An 18,351-nucleotide genomic window follows, 5' to 3' on the forward strand; every position below is an offset into this window, starting at 1 on the left:
TACAAATGTTTTGACTCTAAATTAAATTAATCTCACCGAGTAGTCTGAGAGCCAAAAATCTGCAATCAGTGTGGTTCCTACTTATTAGCTCCACTTGGAAGTGTACAGGTTTCAGAGGCAGTGTAATGTTAAGTAAAGCCACTGCCATGAAAACGTCTTGTTCAGCTTTTTTTTTTTTTTTTTGACACTTTCTTTGTCCTGAGAAAAGCTACTCTTTTATAGAAAAGGAGCTCCTCTCTGAATGTTTCTTTAACTTTCACGGCTACACTAATTGCCTTCTGCTCGGAGTAATAGCGGGACTGTAGAAATTAGGCTGGACCTCCCTCAGCTGTTTTTGGAGTGTTAACGTGGCTCTGAAATCGACCCTTTTCCCCCTAAGCTCCCCAGCCCAAATCTTACTGTTAACCTCTTGTTTTCCCTTTCTATTCCACCTTTCTCTCTCTGTTATTCCACCTCTACTTTTAATTTGTATTACCTTAGTTATCCCATGTCAATGAAGTAAGACTATATGAGAATATTTTAGTTAACCACAGCCTAAGCAGACGAAAAAGCTTTTCTTTTAACTGGCATTATTTATGCAAAACCACTAAACTGTGAGGGCAATTTACTTGAATGTGTTCTAAATTCCTGGAACACTTACTAATGTGAAGTGTAAGGGGGAGAGGAGCAGGATTCCTGCTTTCCCACCTGGTGTGGAGAAGTGTTCCTCTTACTGTGTGGTAGCCCTGTAATACACAGCATCCTTACAATAAATAAATAAATACCGTCTGTGGCTGAGAAATGCCACCACTTCTACATTTGGCCGCAGAAGCCTTCATTTATTGCTTTGGATATTTCTGCTGTGCTTCCATTGTCTGTTGTTACCAGAGCTTCTTCAAGGAGTTCAGAGAAAGCAGTGAGGGTTGCACTGCGGGCACAGGAGTCAGAGTGGGGAAGACCAGTTTGGAGTTGTTTTTGCACATAACCCCACTGAAGGGACATGATTCACAGAGAATCACAATCCTGTGTAACAAACAGCAAGGTTCAAAAGTCAAGAGCCTGTTAACAAAGGCTGTGTTTCAATGACTTATTTTCTAAATATTATCCCAGATTTGGATGTTGTTGGCGTCTCAGCTGAAATTGCAGAAGTGTTGTGAGGGTTGTTTGGCCTGTGTCTCAGGCTGTGAGTCATGGAGCTGGCTTTGTCTGGGCTGTGAACTGTGGGGGGGACTTAAGGCACAGCTATATTTAGGATTATCAACTGATGTCAAACTGTGGAGCACTGCTAAACAACACTCTTAAAGGGAGAGCACTGGATAGTTTAGGTTCAAAGTTTAGGTTGTTTGTAGTGCTTTTTGATTTAGTAAATAATTGGAAAAGCTGATATTTACTAGAAGTATTCTGCAAACCAAGCAGTGTGAGTTTCAACTCCATTTATATTTACCTAGTAAAACGATTGTAATTTCCCGGTCAAAATGGTATGGTTTGAAAAGAGCAAGGCTTGATAGTACTTCTAGTTTTACATGTTTCACGATCTGAATGGGTAAGAACATTATGTATAAAGAATTGTTAAATTCTAGTCATAGACAGGAAATAATGTTTGAAGGGCTGTAAACATTGAGTTGCCTTAAGATGCAGAACACTTGCTCACCTTACTTTGATTGTATTTTAAATTTTGTCATTAATGCCTGGAACCAAATTTAGATATCTTTTTGCATCTAATTAATACTTAAAGAAGTATGGTTCTTTTCTAAACTTTTTTGCTTCCTACTGCCTAATTCCCTCCAGTGAGATCTGTTATGTATAGGGGCAAAATTCAAGAGTGATTTTTAAAAATTAGAAGTTCCATTTTCCAAGGCTGCTCCTCTGTTGTGACTGTCATGGACTGTAGCTAATGGTTTTTTGTGAGGTTTTACATTTGGTAACCTCCATGTATGTTTTGGTTGATAATTCACCTAATTTGGTGGAGAGAATTTTATATTGCAGTTTTTGCTTCTGGTCCTTGTCTGTGTAAAAACAGTGAGATTGCAGTAGGAAAACTGCAGGGAGTGTAAGGACCCCAGCTGTGATGTGAGTCAAAGTTTTTCCGACAGAATAGAGGTAATTTCTGTCATTCCAATAAATTGGAAGTTGGGAAGTTTTTTTCTAAGACTCTTGATGTTGGTTTAAGTGCACTCTTATTGTCTTGAATGTAGCCAGACCTGTGCTGAGACAATGTACTGGTGGGAAAATAGAAAAGCTCCACTGTGAGTGTGTAAGTTTTACAGTTGTTTAAGTTAGTGTATGGGGCATGAATCAGTCTATCTGTTACTGACATTTTAAGCTTCAATGAAATGCCAGCTTTGATACAAGTCTGTTTCAGTGACTAACTGCATTTCTGAAACATAACATTGAGCAACTAATACTCATCGAAAGGCTTGATGTTTTCCAAGTGTCATATGTTAAGATTTGTACAATATTGAAGTATTGGGTCACCAACTGGTGTGAGCTGCATGGCTGTGAACTCGTTACTGTAAATGAAAATGCAACCTGCTGGTAGTTCTTGTTCCATCACTTATTGCACTTACACAGAGACATTCATGCCCATTCCCCACTCTTTAGGCTGCTGGAGCTGATGAGGACCAGGCAGCTGAAAGCACACATGATTGAGAAGCTCTCAGAATGGGATGTAAAACGTCTGGAACCCCGATGGTTATATTTTTTGGAGCTTTTGCACAAAAGAATAATTGTTTTGTGATGTTCAAATAGAAAGTTCTCCGAGCAGTGTTGCTAACAAAGCCTGGATTCCTGTGGACTGATGTCCTTAAAATCCTCAGCTCCCCTCTCTGCTGCAGTTGCGTCCCAGTTGGCTGCGGGGCTGCGCGTGCTGGTCGCCAGGCAGCTGCTCCAGGCAGGACATACAGTGATTGTGTTTGCCTGCCCTTTCTGCAGTGAGATCACCAATTGTGGTCTCCCTTCAGTACTTAGCCAATGATTTTACATAACTTGTGGAAACTTAATTACACCTGAACCCTCTGCTCTCTCTCGCTGGTGAGCTTAGTGGAAGTTGACAACATGTTTAGAAGTTGTTGAGGGGAGCCTGTGTGATTACAGGAGTTACGTTTACTTTGGAAATGGGACTAAAAACATACTCCATTTTTAACGATTCTTTTGTGTCCACAGTGCCATCGGGAAGTATGACATACTGTGTTGAAAGCCTTGCCTCTCAACCGAAAAGAGTCATTTTAGTGCTCAGGCATTTTTAGCAGAAATGCCTCTCATTTTTAGTAAAAAAGGTTTATATATCTGCAACTGTTCCAAGGTTTTTCAAGCTGATACAGAACAGTGGCAAATGGCCACATTTCTTCTGTTCAGAAAAGCAGCTTTTTTTTTCCTGTGTTTTAAGGTTTTGCTTTGTCTTGAAGCAGCATCTGAGCCACTGCTGCTGCCTGTGGGTGACACTGGATACCTCATCTGTGGGCTCTGCTGCTAAGGCAGCACAGTGTCAGCCAGCCTGGCCTCCTTTGGGAGGGCACAGGGGTGGGGCATGGACACAAATAAACTTTTTTGACAGCCTAGAGGTGTTAAACTGCTCCGTCTACATAGATGGGAAAGAGAGACAAGATCTCTAACTGGTTTTTGGAGATGCTGGTTGTTTAACCTGGTGTTGTGGTTGGTGTCATCATGCCATTGGGGTTTCACTGGGATTAATATGTTGAGTTGCCTGTTCTTGGATAAAATGTCAGAAGCAGCCTCTTAATGCATTGAGAGTTGAGGGAGTGCAAATTGGGTGAGAGGGAAAATTGCTTTTTATTAGATTAGTTTTACTCTGTTTATTTAGTATCCTGAATTGTCTCACCCAGAGTCTGGCAAATGCTGGTGCTGGGGAGCCAGAAGTGGGGACAGGCTTGGTGTTTTAGGGGATAGCTGGCTGTGGGTCATCCCAGCTGTGTTTGAGATGGTGTTCTCAGACTGCCTTTTGGGGTGGGGTCTCTTTACCTTTTATCCTTGAATGCAAATGAATTGATCAGTGACTGGTGATATTCCTGTAAGAAGGGGAATTAAAACACAGGGTTTTCCACATGTTGTGGTGTTAAAGCTCCAAGCTCTCTCCCTGGTATCTTTTGTCACTGTGAGGCTCATGCCTGTTTGTAGCAAAGACAGTAGTGTTGGGGATGTTATCAATCCATATAGACTCATGTGATGTAAATAAAATTAAATCTTATTAGTTGTTTTGTTAGGGTTTGGGCTTTTTAGCAACAAGGCATTAAAAATCAAGATTAGTTCTATTTAATATCTTCATTTTAAAATAGAGGAATGTTTTAAAGCTCAGTTTAATAATGTGGTCCTCTGCACTAGTCCTAAGAATTCTCATACCTTAGGAATGATCTCAGTTTCTTTCCCATTTTTTTCTTGTCCTAGAGCTAATGGAAGTTAATATGTTGCAATATTTTAGGAAGTCAAAATTATGCAGACTGCAAATTACAGTAATAACTCTCGATGATACATTAACTGAAGTAATCAGAAATTAGGGTGAAAATTACAGTCTTCTTTCCTTTGGGGGAAAAAGGTTTGGAGGGATAAGGAAGATAAATAGCATTCCTAACTTTTAGGGTTTTTTTACATTTTAAATATACTTGATTTTGGTATGCTTAGTTTACTCAGAGGCAGACTGGCAGTACTACTTAATGTGAAGCTGACTTTTAAAATCCATTGTTTAAATATAATTTTGTGGGAAAATAAGAATCATTTTCAATCTGAAGTCAATATTAATGGCCCAGTAACAGGTTTTCATGTGGCAGCAACTTTTTTCGTTCTTTTTTTTACAATTGGAGTGCATTTTCTGTTTATTTTTTAATTAGTTTAGCTATTAAACTGGAGCCTGTGATAAATAACTCATTATCAATAACTTCCTAGGCTGCTGATATAACAAGTGTATTTAAGACATCCCTGTTCCCTGTAATGCCATCTGTTTTACACCCGTTATGTCAAATAGTCCAAATCTGAGACATTTGAAAGGTGCTTTATTTGGTTAGAATCCTTCTGATTAATTATTTCCCAAAATATTACTGCTTGTGTAACTACAAATGAACTACTTCAAGGTTTCTTTTAGTTTGATGTGAAATTTTATATTCTTCTTTATCCATCTTGAAAATTACTGTATTTAAAGTAAACATCAATTTCTGTATCATGCAGGCTGAAGCAGTCCATTATTCATGGTGCTTTGGATGAACCCTAAGCCATATTTCCCAAGGCAGCAAAATCAGGCAGCATAAATCACTTACAGACAGATGTGTTGGGGGTGGGGAGGCTGCCTTTAAAAGAGAGCATTAGGCATTGGGTCAGGTCTTGGAAAATTGAATTGTGATTAGTTACTTGCATGTCTTACAAGTTAACAGGATAAATGGTCAATGGCTCAGGCATTTCCCACAGGATATTGTACACATTTGGTAGGCAGTGTGCTGCCTGTGCTATCTGGAATATCCTCATAGCTGGCTAGTCTGTATTTGCATTTATCTGATGTATTGGATGATAAAGGCCTTATGTTCTTTCTTCAAGTAATGAAATATGAATCACATGTATCGGGATTCTACAGTTAAACATAAATCAGCACGTGGATGGACAAATTTAATGAGCTTTTGAACTAACTGCCATTGTCCTTTGTAATTGACACTTCTGGTAGTAGATTCTAAATTCCCCGTGTACCTGGGATATGTAGGGATATGATCATGTAGCTTTTTCTAGGCAAACATGACAAAACTTCCAAGACTTCTAAAATTAATTCTTTGCAAGATCAGTGCCTGAAGGCTTAATTAATTTTAACATCTTATAATTGATTCTGCAAAGTAACAGATGTTAGTTATATTTTACAATCTTCTTAAATCTACTGTTTAAGAAAACAGTATATACATGAAGTCTGCCCATTTTCAGGAAGCATTACAAGAACTGAATAAAGCCTAAAATGGCATTTGCTCTTTGGGTGGTTTGTAGATTATGCTATAACTAGTCATTTGATGTTATTGATCTAGTTATTTTGCTCTGTTACAGGAAGCATTTGATCAAGAAATTAGAAAGAATTTAAGTTTTCTATTGTGCTGAAATCCCTAATGAATTTTAGATCCTTGTTCATTTGCATATTGCCTCTAGTGGTCTCATAAAAATAATAAAATATTGCATGGAGGTTTTTGTCTTCCCATTGTCTACTTAGAAATAAATATTGAGCTTTGCTATGTGTTCAAGTAGAAAGGCTTTGCCTCCATCTCCTTTCTTTTAATGTTAAACAGTTTTCATGCTCAGTCAGATAGAGCACAAGTGATTCCATGCTTCCCTTCCCAGCCTCAGGCTGCTGCCTCCCTCTCCTCTGCCTTCTGCACATCCATGCCTTCCAATGCAGGTGAAATATTTGAAAAAAAACATTGAAATAAAAATTGAGAAGTGATTGTTTTGATTAATACTTCTGATATCTATTCTCTTCATGATGCTATAACACATGGTCCTCCTTTAATAGGTTTCTGGAATCGACTATGTGTACACAGCTAACGTTTTGATGGTGGTCCTGCAAAAGATTGTTATAGTTTTTTCTAATGTAACTAGCCAGAGAAGTTGGTTTTAAATAACTTTTTCTCCTTTTTAAAGTGTAAAATAGCAATATCAAATGTGCGTTTGCTAGATAACTGCTGGAGATTTGTCTTTTTTTTCTGCTAGCTTGAGGGAAGAAATTTGGATCTTTTGGTGTATGTTCCTTTTACAAACTTAGATATTCATATCAAGCCTAAGTCTGAATTATTTTACCAAACACTTCAATGTTTTGTTGAGTTTTGTTAATGGATGAGAGTGTTGTTGGTGGTGGTGGAGTTTTGGTGTTTTAATTTTTTTTTGTTTAATAGTTTTCTAATTTTACCAGTAGGAACCAGCAGTGGATGGGCCAGCATGTGTGAACATGCAGGGAGGCCTCCAGAGCTACACATGAATCATTTCTCATCTTCACAGAAAGATAGCTAGAGTCTTCAGAGAGTGTAGTTAAAGCTATGCCGAATAGAAGACTTTCTTTTTTCTTAGAGGATTGCTGGGCAATTTTTTTCCCTGCATAGGATGCTTCATAGGAATTCAGCTGATCTGTTTTCCAGTAAAACATGCAATTTAATTTGTTTATTTATAAAAGCACATTTACTATTACTAAATAAAACCCCTCAACAACAAATCAGCATTTCAAAAGACTTGTAGATTATCAAAGTAAATATGTTAACAACTATTCCTAAATTTCATATATTTGGGACAGCAACCTTTCTCAACTGGTGCTGAAGTTCTGGTAGTAATTTTTTTTAAAACATTAAGTAAATTCAGATGAGTTGCTGTTGGGTCAAATTAAAATAATCTATATAAAGTAATTATAAATCTAAAATTTGGTTTGTGTTTCAGAAACCCTTGCAGAGTTTTGTGTGGCACTAAATGCTTCCCACATGCAGTAATGGAATCATTGATTTGACTTAGAGGCTGTAACTGAAGTGAGCTCCAGTGCCTATGTGGTCGCATTGTACAGAGATCAGTCCACATATTTACTGTTCTTCAGGATTGCTGCTTTCAAGTGATGTCAGGTTGAGCTGGTGTGTGGAAAAGAATTTTAATGTGTGGGCTAAGGCAAAATATATTGCATATATATTGCTGAAGACAGCTACTGACCATTTTATTAAACCACAAAAGGTGCTGTTCAGTGCCTTTATCAAGAATGCTCTACAGTTAAAAGGTTAAAGTAGTTTTAATTGGAGTAAAGATTTTTTTTTCCTTTTTTCTTTTTTTTTCTGTGGAGCTACAAGTGTATTGATTTCATAATACATAAAGATGGATGCAGGCCTGTTACAGATCTAAGTATGAAATTCCTAGGTTTCTGTGCTAAAATGACACTGAAACATAAATGTTGAAAAATTGGAATAATTTTCTTCAGTCTTGAGCTCCAAAAATTAGTATGGCATGATAAATGAAATAATTCTGTACTGTAAGAAAAACATGATTATTTGAAATACTTTCATCTTCTGTAGTTATTGGTCTCATTAAGCAGCTTAAGGAAATCAATATTTCATCTTGACTACAACCGTTTGTAAATCCAGAAGTCGGATTTGGAATGTTAACAGATTTTGGTTTAATTCTGTTTACTTTAAAGTAAATTTGTGTTTTAGCAAGCGAATTTCTGACTCAGCTTTGATGTCAGCTTTGTTACACAGACTGATTGCAGGTAGATCTCAAGCTATTCACTGTAACATTTTAAAGATGTTACTGTTTATTGTAAAGGATATTTTTACAGTTTCCTTGAAATTGTTCATAGTCTCATCTGAAGAAGTATAAGAATGTTAATAATTAGAATTGTCAGCTCAATCAGCACTTAGGGAAATGTGTGTTATCATGCAGTCTAAGGGCCTAATGAAATATATGATATTTTTTCTCAAAGATACTCAGCAGAAAATAAATGAGGCTGGTTTACTCATTATGTGTGTTTGCAATCCTTCTAGAAACTCTAATCTAGTAATGGGGTATTTTAGGGGAATGTTCTGTTAGAGTGTATCCTTGCAGCTCAGAAAGCAGACAGCTTTGTTCTTTGAACTGCTGTTCTTTTCCTGAAAGAACTCAGTGGGGTGCTCCAGCACTGTTTCATCTTTCACTTCCTGAGGATTCAGTAGTAAAGTACTGAGTTGCTTCTTGTGTCAAAAGCTGCTTATTGCATTCAGTGTTTTATCACAATCCTGCCCCTTGGGGAGAGGGAGTTTTGTTCTAGTATTATTTGTAATATGGCTGAGTTTTCTCTCATCTGATCAGAAAGTTAGGCTCAATTTCCCCTCAACTGCTGTGAACTGAAAAGTGAAATTTTATAATAAAATTACTCCTGAACATTTTGGTATTGAGAAACTGTGTTCATATTAATCTCCAGTGCATACTCAGGTAGAACTTGTGTTTTTGAAACTCAGGAAGAAGCTGGGGCAAATGGTTCTACAGTCTGTTGGATACTGCTGATTTTTAGAGATCCAGCTCAGGAAAAAAATTGGGAAAGCAGAAAAAGAAATGTTTAATTAAATTTTCTGTAAAATGATGTGATCTGAGAGCTGCTGAAACCATACACATACCTTACAATATTCTTTTTTCCATACAAACAATTTCACTTGCCTAGAAACAAGTAAGAATTGAGGGGGAAGTGCACAATTAGAGATGAGAGGAGGAGGCTCACCAGCAATCTGTGCTAACATGTGGTGTGTATTATGGAAAAAGTTGATGAAATCTCAACTAGAATGTGGTCTGTGTCTTGACTTACATTCCCTTCTCTTCTAGAAACAGTTTCTAATATAGAAAAGTCAAATTCTGCCCTCAGATGTCTCTCAGCAGTGCCCCTGAGACACAAGAGAAACATGCTTAAAATCTGAGGTGATAAATGTATAATACAAGTTATTCTTAAGCCATGGTAGTTACTTGTCCCTGCAGTTAGTCATATAATCTCAGTGATTAGTAAAACCTTTTAAGATTCCTCAAATGTAAAAGGCATACTATTGTAACTGAGTTTAATCCTACCAAAAGCCACTTTTTCTTTACAAAATCCCTCTTTTCCTTTTTTTCTTTTTAAATTAGAGACAGTAATGAAAGGCTGGAGGCTCATGCTTAAAGTTTTTCTGGCTCTAGAGAACCAATGATAGTCACCCAATGGGTAACAGTGTGCTAATGGTATAATGTTTCATAATCTTCATCTGCATACTGGGAGAAGGAAAATTATTTGCATAGATTTGAGGAAGAATGATGATTGATATGGAAGCATTTTCCTAGATTTTTTTATTAATTTAATATTATTTGGCAAATATAGCTGTTCTTCTGTTTGTTTTGGTTGACCTTTAGCCTGTTTACTTCAAGAATGAACTGGAAACATCTAGAGCCAATCATACTTTTAAGGTGGATTTGTGAATTTGTTTTCTCATACATTTTTTTTCCATCGCATTTTAAAGATGTTTCTTTTAAAATGTCCCTCACAGGGCACAATAAAAATATTTGTATTACTGCTCAAAGAAAATTGTAGAGGTGTCATTGTGTTTGTACAATCCTGTTGAAACAACAGCCACATGCTCACTTTGAGATTTCAGATTGTGTAGATTTACAAACGTTTGCCTCACACCTACATAATTCACATGAATTATGGAGGAGCTTGCATGGTTTTCACTGTTCCATAGAGAAGTGCATGGAGCATTTAAACCAGGAGCTTTATATATTGTAAGGTCCCAATCTTTCTAAGGAGGTATCATTGATAAGAAATGATAGATTTCAGTGGAGACAGAGCCTTACTGGGAAGATTACCATCAGCTCTCTGCTTTCCTTAGTTCCTTGTGGTGTTAGTCCAAAGCCTGACAAGTCTCCATTCCTAAGCAGCCCGGGATTCCTAAGTGGTGATATCATCAGTGAGAGAAGATAAAGATCAACTGAACTAATGTGCTGAGGCTAGTAACAATGTGGCAGAAGTTAAAATTTAAACAGCTTTCATTCTTCTTTGTTTGATTTTTCACACTGCAAACTAAATTATTCCCTTATCTGATTGAAAAACTTCAGCAGTGGTGGTGGTGTCTGCCTCATTTTTTTTCAACTTGAAAGAATGTTAAATGCCTGAATCTTTCTACATCAAGAGGAACTAATTACAGATGCCTTGAAGTTGATCTTTTATGTGTTCAGATCTTTATAGCTGAATTGAGCTGGAAAAGCATACTTTAAAGGCAGCAAAATTATTGTGTAAGGTGTAGTGGTTACCAGCAAGACATAGAAGTGAAAAGTAAATTGAGACTTGTCTTAAAACTCCTACTCCTTTTGAAAATTTCAGTCATGATGTTCTTATCTCTTTTTACCATTTAGCTTCTATCATATGCTAATATCTGGTGGTACACGTAGGTATATACTTGATTTATTATTTTTATCTTCTAGGGCAAGTCAGAGAAGGGACTCAAGGAAAAACCTTTGTCAATCTCATATTTCACCACCTCTGTAATAATTCTCCCTGAACCATCATTTGGTCTACTTTTAAAAGCACAAACCTCTGAAGGTCTTAGTTACCATTGTCTCACAGGCTTTTTTTAAGGCTTAATTTTTGAGTGATTTTTCTAAGACCTTTCAAGTAGCATATTGATACACATCTGAGATCTGTGATCTCAAATAGAGAACAAATTTCAGTGGTCTGGACAATAACTAACTTTAAGATTTATGTATAATCATACTTAGTGGTATTCTTCCATTGATGACATGTGGTATTTGGGAATTAGTTCTGTTACCTCTTCCTCTAAAATTATTCAGAAAACACATTAGCAGTTACTTAGTAATCACGTTGTACAAAAGGAGTATCCAAGAATCTTTATAGATTTTTTCCAACATTCGTTCATAAGAATTTTTTAATTAAATAGATTCAACATGACTGGACACAGCTTTCTGCTAGCTCACACACTTCAGCAATTAAAACACTCAGGTTGTAAGCCTAACAGATTTTCATGAAAACTGACAGTTTTTTATTTTTAGTATATTACTGGTACCAGACTCTTATATTTCATGTATTTTTGCCTTCAAATGTGAAACAGAAGAGCAAAAAGCTTCAATTTTTCTTTATGACAGTAAAAGTACAGGAACGTGTTAAGAGAAGAGTGAGTCTATCTGAAGTAAGATTTGGTAACTTTATTTCTCTGGTTCACATTACACTGTGCAAAGAAGCTGTTCACCTCCCATTCTAAATCATTTTCATTTTACCAGCTGGAGAAGATCAGAATAAAATGGACCCATCCCTTTTCTCAGTCCCTGGTGGTGGTGATGATCCAGCATTTGTTTTTCATTCAAACCACATGTTGAATAAGTGAAAAAGAGGAAATACACGCTGGTCATAGGTCAGGTGCAACACAGAGTTTATACAGATTTATTTTCTTTGTAGCATCTGCAATCCTGCATTTAAAGCCATTGAATGTTGTTCTGCTTCCAGTTATTTTGAGGCAGGTTTTCTTATATAATGACATTTTGGGTTTTGGATTACCCTGCTGGCCAGGCATCCAGCTTGCAGAGCTGGAGGAACAGCCTGATTCTGCAGCTGAATCTGCAGCAGAACTCAAACTCCAGACCTCAAACTCTTGCATGATCTCATAGGGTGGAAGCTGACCCTCTTTGTTTCTGGCCTCAAATGAAGAAAGCTAAGCCAAAAAAATTTTAAAAAAACCTGGTAAAGTATTAGGGTGATAGTGGGGAGTTGGGGTGAAGAACTTCTCAGGCATGTAGGAGAGAATTAGTAGGAAGGAGCACAAATATCCTGCAGTCTACAATGGGAATTTGATTTTTAAGCAGATACAGATTATGAGCTGAAGGTTTCAGTTTTCTCATGGCATTACAAGTTACATGCTCATTTAATTTATACTCCATTAGAACTGCAAAGCTCATTGCTTATGATTGAAGGAGCATCAGGAAAAGTGATTGTATAAATTGATATCAGCTTTATTTGTTGTCTTTATTATTCACACACTTCTAGTTGTGTTTTAATAGCTTCGACTAAATTATGAATGATGTGCAGTTGGTTAGGAATTTGAAGGCAATAATTTCACATTCTCTTAAATGTGCCAGTCAGCCAAAACTCAGTATGCATTTACAGCAGCTATTTTGCAGATTTATAGCTAATATTTTTTTCTATATTTTCTCTTATCACTACCATTTAATCTGACTTTTCTTCAATTTGTCAGTATTATAAAGTATAATAGAATGAGAATTAATAGCTTACAATGGGATGAATTCATTTTTTACAAGAATCAAGTTGGACAAAAAGTGAATCCCAAACGGGCATGAGGGGGTGGGAAGAAAAAAAAAAGCATTCTTCACAATAATAATAATGAAGCACTGGAGGAGGTTGCCAGCAGAGGCTGTGCAGTCTCTACTGTGAGAAGTGTTTAAACCTTGAGAAGAAGGTCCTGGGCAACTCTATCTAATTGTGAAGTTTGCCCTGCTTTTGCCTGGATGTTGCACTGGATGACCATTGCTGGCCTCGTGCAATCTGAATTTTTCTAAATTTAAACCACCAGAATTAAATCTGAGCTGTACAAAGGCTTGGACATATTAGAAGGGAAAAAATTCCTCATGTCCTTTCTGTTCTTCAGAGCTATAAACATGCCTTTTAAAATACTGAGGGAATGCAGTGGGAACTGTGAGACTAAATATCAAATGTCACACCAGAGAATTAAGAACCCAGTTTATGGACAAGTATCTTAACAGATACTTTATATGAACAGTGAGGAATTCTTGAATCCTCCTTTTGTAATTAGAATGATTTCACCTTTTATTAACTTGATGGTCATGTTTTTAGTCTCATTTAATATGACAGTTGGTGATCTTTTTTTTGTTTTTTGCCTTTTTTTTTCCCAATTTCTATTAGGGATAGGAGGTCTGCAAGATTTTGTGCTGAAGTCTGCAACACTGTCAACATCACCTGCCTGTCCACCATTTACACCTCTCAACTTCGAAGCTACCCCGATTGTGCGAGTAGCAGTTGAACCCAAACATCCAAGTAAGCTTCAGGAGGGATGGGGATGGTACCAGCAGCTCAGTGTGGCTGCAGTGCAGCTTCCAGCCCTCAGTGATTTGGCTAGTTTATGAGCTAGCCACTGAATCAGAGACTTGCCCAATATAAAATAAACCCTCAGGTTGCCTGGAGGGCAGCGTGGGTTGTTCCAGCTGCCTCGCTCGTGTCTCAGTAGGTGAGGGCACACAGGAGACGTTGTTGTGCCCTTTTGTGACAGATTTGTTCACAAGTCAGGCACTGCATGGGTTAACAGTTCAGTGTTCTTTACTGTGAAGGTGAGCAGATCTGTGGGTTGTGTCTGCTGCCCTTGTTTAATGGGTGTCAGCAAGCTTGTAGTACTGCTTCTTGGTGCCCCCATCCCACTTCCTCCAAACAGAGTGGGATACCTCTGGCTTTATTTGAATTTCAGCCCAATTTCCATCTGTTGTTGTAGCATTGGTAGAACCAAAATAACTGGCTTTATGTTCAGTTGCAAAATACTCTGACACTGAGATTACGTGTTTTTTTAGACAGCCATTGGACAGCTTGGCAGCTCTTTGTTTCATGCATTTGAGTAACAGATAATCATATATTGTACATCCTACATTTGTTAAAGTAGTTTTGAAAGTATTGGAAATTACTGGTTCTGCAGATTGTAGTATTAAGTTCAAAATATTAAAGGAATGTAGTTCTAGAACTACTGACCAGTTTGGGGGTAATTTTTGTTCCTTAAGAAATGAAGCTGGTTCATTGTTGCACCATTACTTAGTTTCTCCTCCTCAGTAGCATCTGAGTTTATGATCTGAACTAAATTTTTAGGGGGCCTGAAAGTGGTTAAATGTGCAGAAGTCTCCTGAAAATTCACTGTTGCTTGCAATAACAGGAAGACAAGCAAAATGTGGCCAATGCAGTTGCCCAGAGAGCTGTGCGTAGTCTTGAGGTGGCCTTCACATGTTCTTACATGTGTGCATTGCACTGCCACATCAGACCTGCTTCAAAACTACATCTGCTTATGTTGAAAAATGACTCATAAAAATTATTTCTCAATGTACATTTTACAAAATTACTGCATGTCTTCACGCTCATGTCAAAATCTTCCTTTATGACTGCCATAAGCTTCAAAAGAAAAAAAGTACTCATCATTCCATGAGCTTAAATGCAGAGACAAAGTTAAAAGTCTGTGTTCAACTCTGTTGGCCATGTGAAATAACACTGCAGTTTTTCCACTTTTCATTTATTTTGTTGTTTTTCATGGATATTTTTTTTGTTACACCCTTACAAGCTGAGCAGTAAACAATATCATATTTCTTTTAATAGTCTTCAAGTGAATGACAATTTTAATGTCACTCTTCCTTCTGAATATGAATATACATTCCTGGAAACCCCTGGGGTATTCTCTACTGCCTGTGTAAAATAAAAAAAGAATTCCTAATTAATTTCTTTAAATTGTGTTCATTATGAAAGGCTGCTGACATGGGGTGTTTATGCATAGCTTTGATGTAATCTAGCCAAATTTGACTCAGCTGTGCTTGTTCATTCTCCATTAACTTTAAGACAGCTCATTTTAAACACCTTCATTTTAGGGACAGCTGTGATTTGTTTCACTGAAAAGCTCTCACATTCCTGATTTTTCCTCTTTTCAGATTTTAATTACTTTAAAGCTTTCTAGTGGCTTACAGCTACTTTAAAATCCTTCCTGTGCTTTATTTGCAGTTATGCCTTCTAAGTAATCCATATGGAATGCTTTTACTTTTATTTTAGTAAAGTTAATATTTTTTTATTTGGAGCATTTTAAGCATTAGCAGTTTGGAAGTTGCTACACTTAGTTATAAAAGATTGCAAGGAAATGAAGTTATTTACTGAAAGATGACTTTAAAAAGTTGTCATAGATAAGAAAGGTTATAATTTGATAATTTGTGAAAATGAGGAGTGAAGTCTTGAATTTTTATTTACTTAATTTTGATAAAATTCAGGTGTTTTATTGGGTGTGAGCTGTTCATGAGCTGTATCTTATGTTAACTGTGTATAGGAGGCAACATAGCACAGTGGTAGTCAATAGGTGACCTGTTCTACTGAACCTGCTGCAAAGCTGTGTAAACAAAAAATGTGCAATCCATTGAAGTGTGGTGTTATATGGTTATATTTGTGTGATGTGAATTTTGTCATCAGTACGTAAATTGTTGGTGACAAATGCTGAGTGCAGCTTATGTGTTCAGTTGGTGCTCTCAAACCTCGCTGCTCTGTGTGACTCATAAGCAGAAAATTGCCCACTGAAAGTTTTTGTGTATTCCTGAAATACCCATTTGTGTTCAAGCTTCCATAAAAATGAGTGTTACTATTTCTCAGTTTAAGTCTATCCTATTTTGAGTATTCCTTTCCCAGTATTCCTTTGTTAATAATACCCTGTTTTGCCAGGTGATATGCCTCAGCTGGTCAGAGGGATGAAACTTTTAAACCAAGCTGATCCATGTGTGCAGGTTTTAATCCAGGAGACAGGAGAACATGTGCTGGTGACAGCAGGAGAAGTTCATCTTCAGCGCTGCTTGGATGACCTGAAAGAAAGGTTAGAGGGGCAAGGAGGAAGAAATATTTTTGGTTCAGTAGGTGTCTGTTGTATTTCTCTGTCAGATGGATATCTTTGATTTATATTCTGGTAAAATAGAGCTTTATCCACAAACAGTTTTTACCATTGAGTCATAAATGTACCTTTTTGTAGCTATAAAATTTATCTGTAGTTTGGCAGAAGCCACTAGTTCATTACTTCTATACATCTAACAGAGACTTGGGGCACTTTCTAGAAATTACGAAATGCAGTACTTTCAAAAGTCTGATTAAGAATGTAATGTGGCATTTGTACAAAATAAAAACTGAGGGACTCATGTCTGAACTCAAAAAAATCATAAAGCACCAAGACCAAAATTGTATGTGCACACTCTATCCTGTGCCTTTTCTCACTGATTTTTTTTTTCAAAGGTTAATCTGTTCTCATTCATGAGTAGTATTTTTTTTTGCAAGCACACATGCATATATTTAGTATCCTCTAATGTTTCTTCAAATGGCAGAAGAACAGATGTCTGTAACAGTCCCTTCCTGTAACTTCATTTACTAAAGCATTTCTGATATTTCTGCCACATACATTTACTGGCATTTTCTTCGTAAACCGAAGAGCAAACCTGATGAGTGGTTGAATGTTTATCTTACTGCACCCATACTCATTTTAGTTAATATCAGAGAAATGTAGTTTCTTATGAAAATGAGACTGGATGACTTGTAAAACTGGATGTATGTTTTAATGGTTATTCTCATTACGACTTACTGCAACGTATTTTTACTGCTTCTAAAAAATTATTATTTTTTATTGATACATGTTGTTTAAATGTAATGTGTTTGAGCAAAACTGGTTGTGCCTGTCTTCAGCTGCAGTTTGCATAGCAGGATTTTATTATTGGCAATGGTCCAAATCTGAAAAAAAGAAAGTTAAAATGATACTCCATGATAGGATAATAGGATTATAGTGAGCAGCTAGTAGGACTTACTTAGATTCATTTATGTACATTTTCATCCCTAAACTTGTGTTTAAGGTACATGATTTTGGAGGTTTTTATGAGTTGTCATCTAATTTGTCTTTTGTTAAGAGAATGGTAGCCTGTCAAAAGTGACCATTTTGCACCCCTGTGCCTGTGGCATTGTGAGCAGAAACAAGAAACACCTGGAGGCACAGATGAGCTGGGCTCTCACCATTGTCCTGCCTGACTGTGGTTCATGATTTCTCAGTTGGGTACCAGCTCCCAAAAGGAGTTGGGAGCAGGTGTGCTCACTATGGAGCTCATGCTCCCTCTAAATCTCTCAGGATTTGGCACATTTTAGTTGCCATCCCTCACACACCAGCTCGTGGTGAAGCTTTGAGAGGCTACCTAGAACAGAGGCTAGACAGAGTAAAGAAATGAAATAGGTATTTATTAAAAAAGCCTTCAGAGGACGCACCTTGGACACTACAATAGCCTGGCGAGGACTACACCCAAGATGGACTCTGAGTTAAGAGTTTTCACACTTTTGTAAGTTTTGGTCCATTTCCATATTGTGGTTAATTATCAAATTGCAGCTTCAAATTATGAAGTCCCATCCTCCCAGACTGTTCTCCTCAGTTCACTGTTGTTTACACTTTTTGGGCCTGAAGCTGCAGTGGTGTCCTTGGTTCTGGGGCTGGAAAAGAATTTTGTCTACCTAAACTGTGAAGAGAACTTGCTCACGCTTTATATGAAGTTCAGAGTTATATATGAATGCAGTACAGAATCTGGAAAATATGAAAGCCAAAACTTGAGGCGTCAGTGGGACAAGAATTGTCCCTTCCTTCTCTCCCCATTTTGTAGAAGAAAAGCTCCAGAATGGGATTCTTGTCTTGCTCCATTCCTCATGGATTCTGTCCTAATTCTGACAGTGGTAAACTGGCGCTACTTAACTATTAAAATGTGGAAAGGAGAAATTATGCTCTGAACTGTGCCCTTTGTTTCTGTATAAATGTTTAACGTGTTCTAAGTGCATATAATATGGAAATAGTGAACTAGGGATCAAGACAGCATATAATAACCTTAAAATGTGACCCACAAGTTTTTCCTCCAAAATATTGGCAAAGGTTATTCAAAATGTTTGAGTCACACTTGAAGAGAGCAGGATACTGATGTTGGCATCTACCACAATTGCATCAACTGGGTTTTGCAGATTTGATGCTTTTGGATATGTTACAGCAGTTGGGGAGGTTCTGCTGAATTCAAACTACATTGCATTGTCAAGATTTTATTCAGACTTTTTCAAAGGTGCATATTTAATTTTAGCTTTCCCACTGTGTATTTAGAAAATTATGT

The 18,351-nt window shown here is 37.1% G+C and overlaps 1 protein-coding gene across 2 annotated transcripts in view; it reads left to right on the forward strand.

The window, feature by feature from the left end:
• The window catches only part of EFL1 (elongation factor like GTPase 1), a 63,093-nt gene that overhangs the window by 29,038 nt on the left and 15,704 nt on the right, over window positions 1-18,351 (forward strand). For both annotated transcript variants that reach the window (XM_058811405.1, XM_058811407.1), the window contains exons 16-17: window positions 13,364-13,495; window positions 15,905-16,052. In XM_058811405.1, coding sequence (XP_058667388.1) covers window positions 13,364-13,495; window positions 15,905-16,052 — 280 coding nt within the window. The remainder of the gene's footprint in view (window positions 1-13,363; window positions 13,496-15,904; window positions 16,053-18,351) is intronic.

The sequence above is a fragment of the Ammospiza caudacuta genome, chromosome 10 (assembly GCF_027887145.1).
Source record: "Ammospiza caudacuta isolate bAmmCau1 chromosome 10, bAmmCau1.pri, whole genome shotgun sequence".
Taxonomy (NCBI): Eukaryota; Metazoa; Chordata; class Aves; order Passeriformes; family Passerellidae; genus Ammospiza; species Ammospiza caudacuta.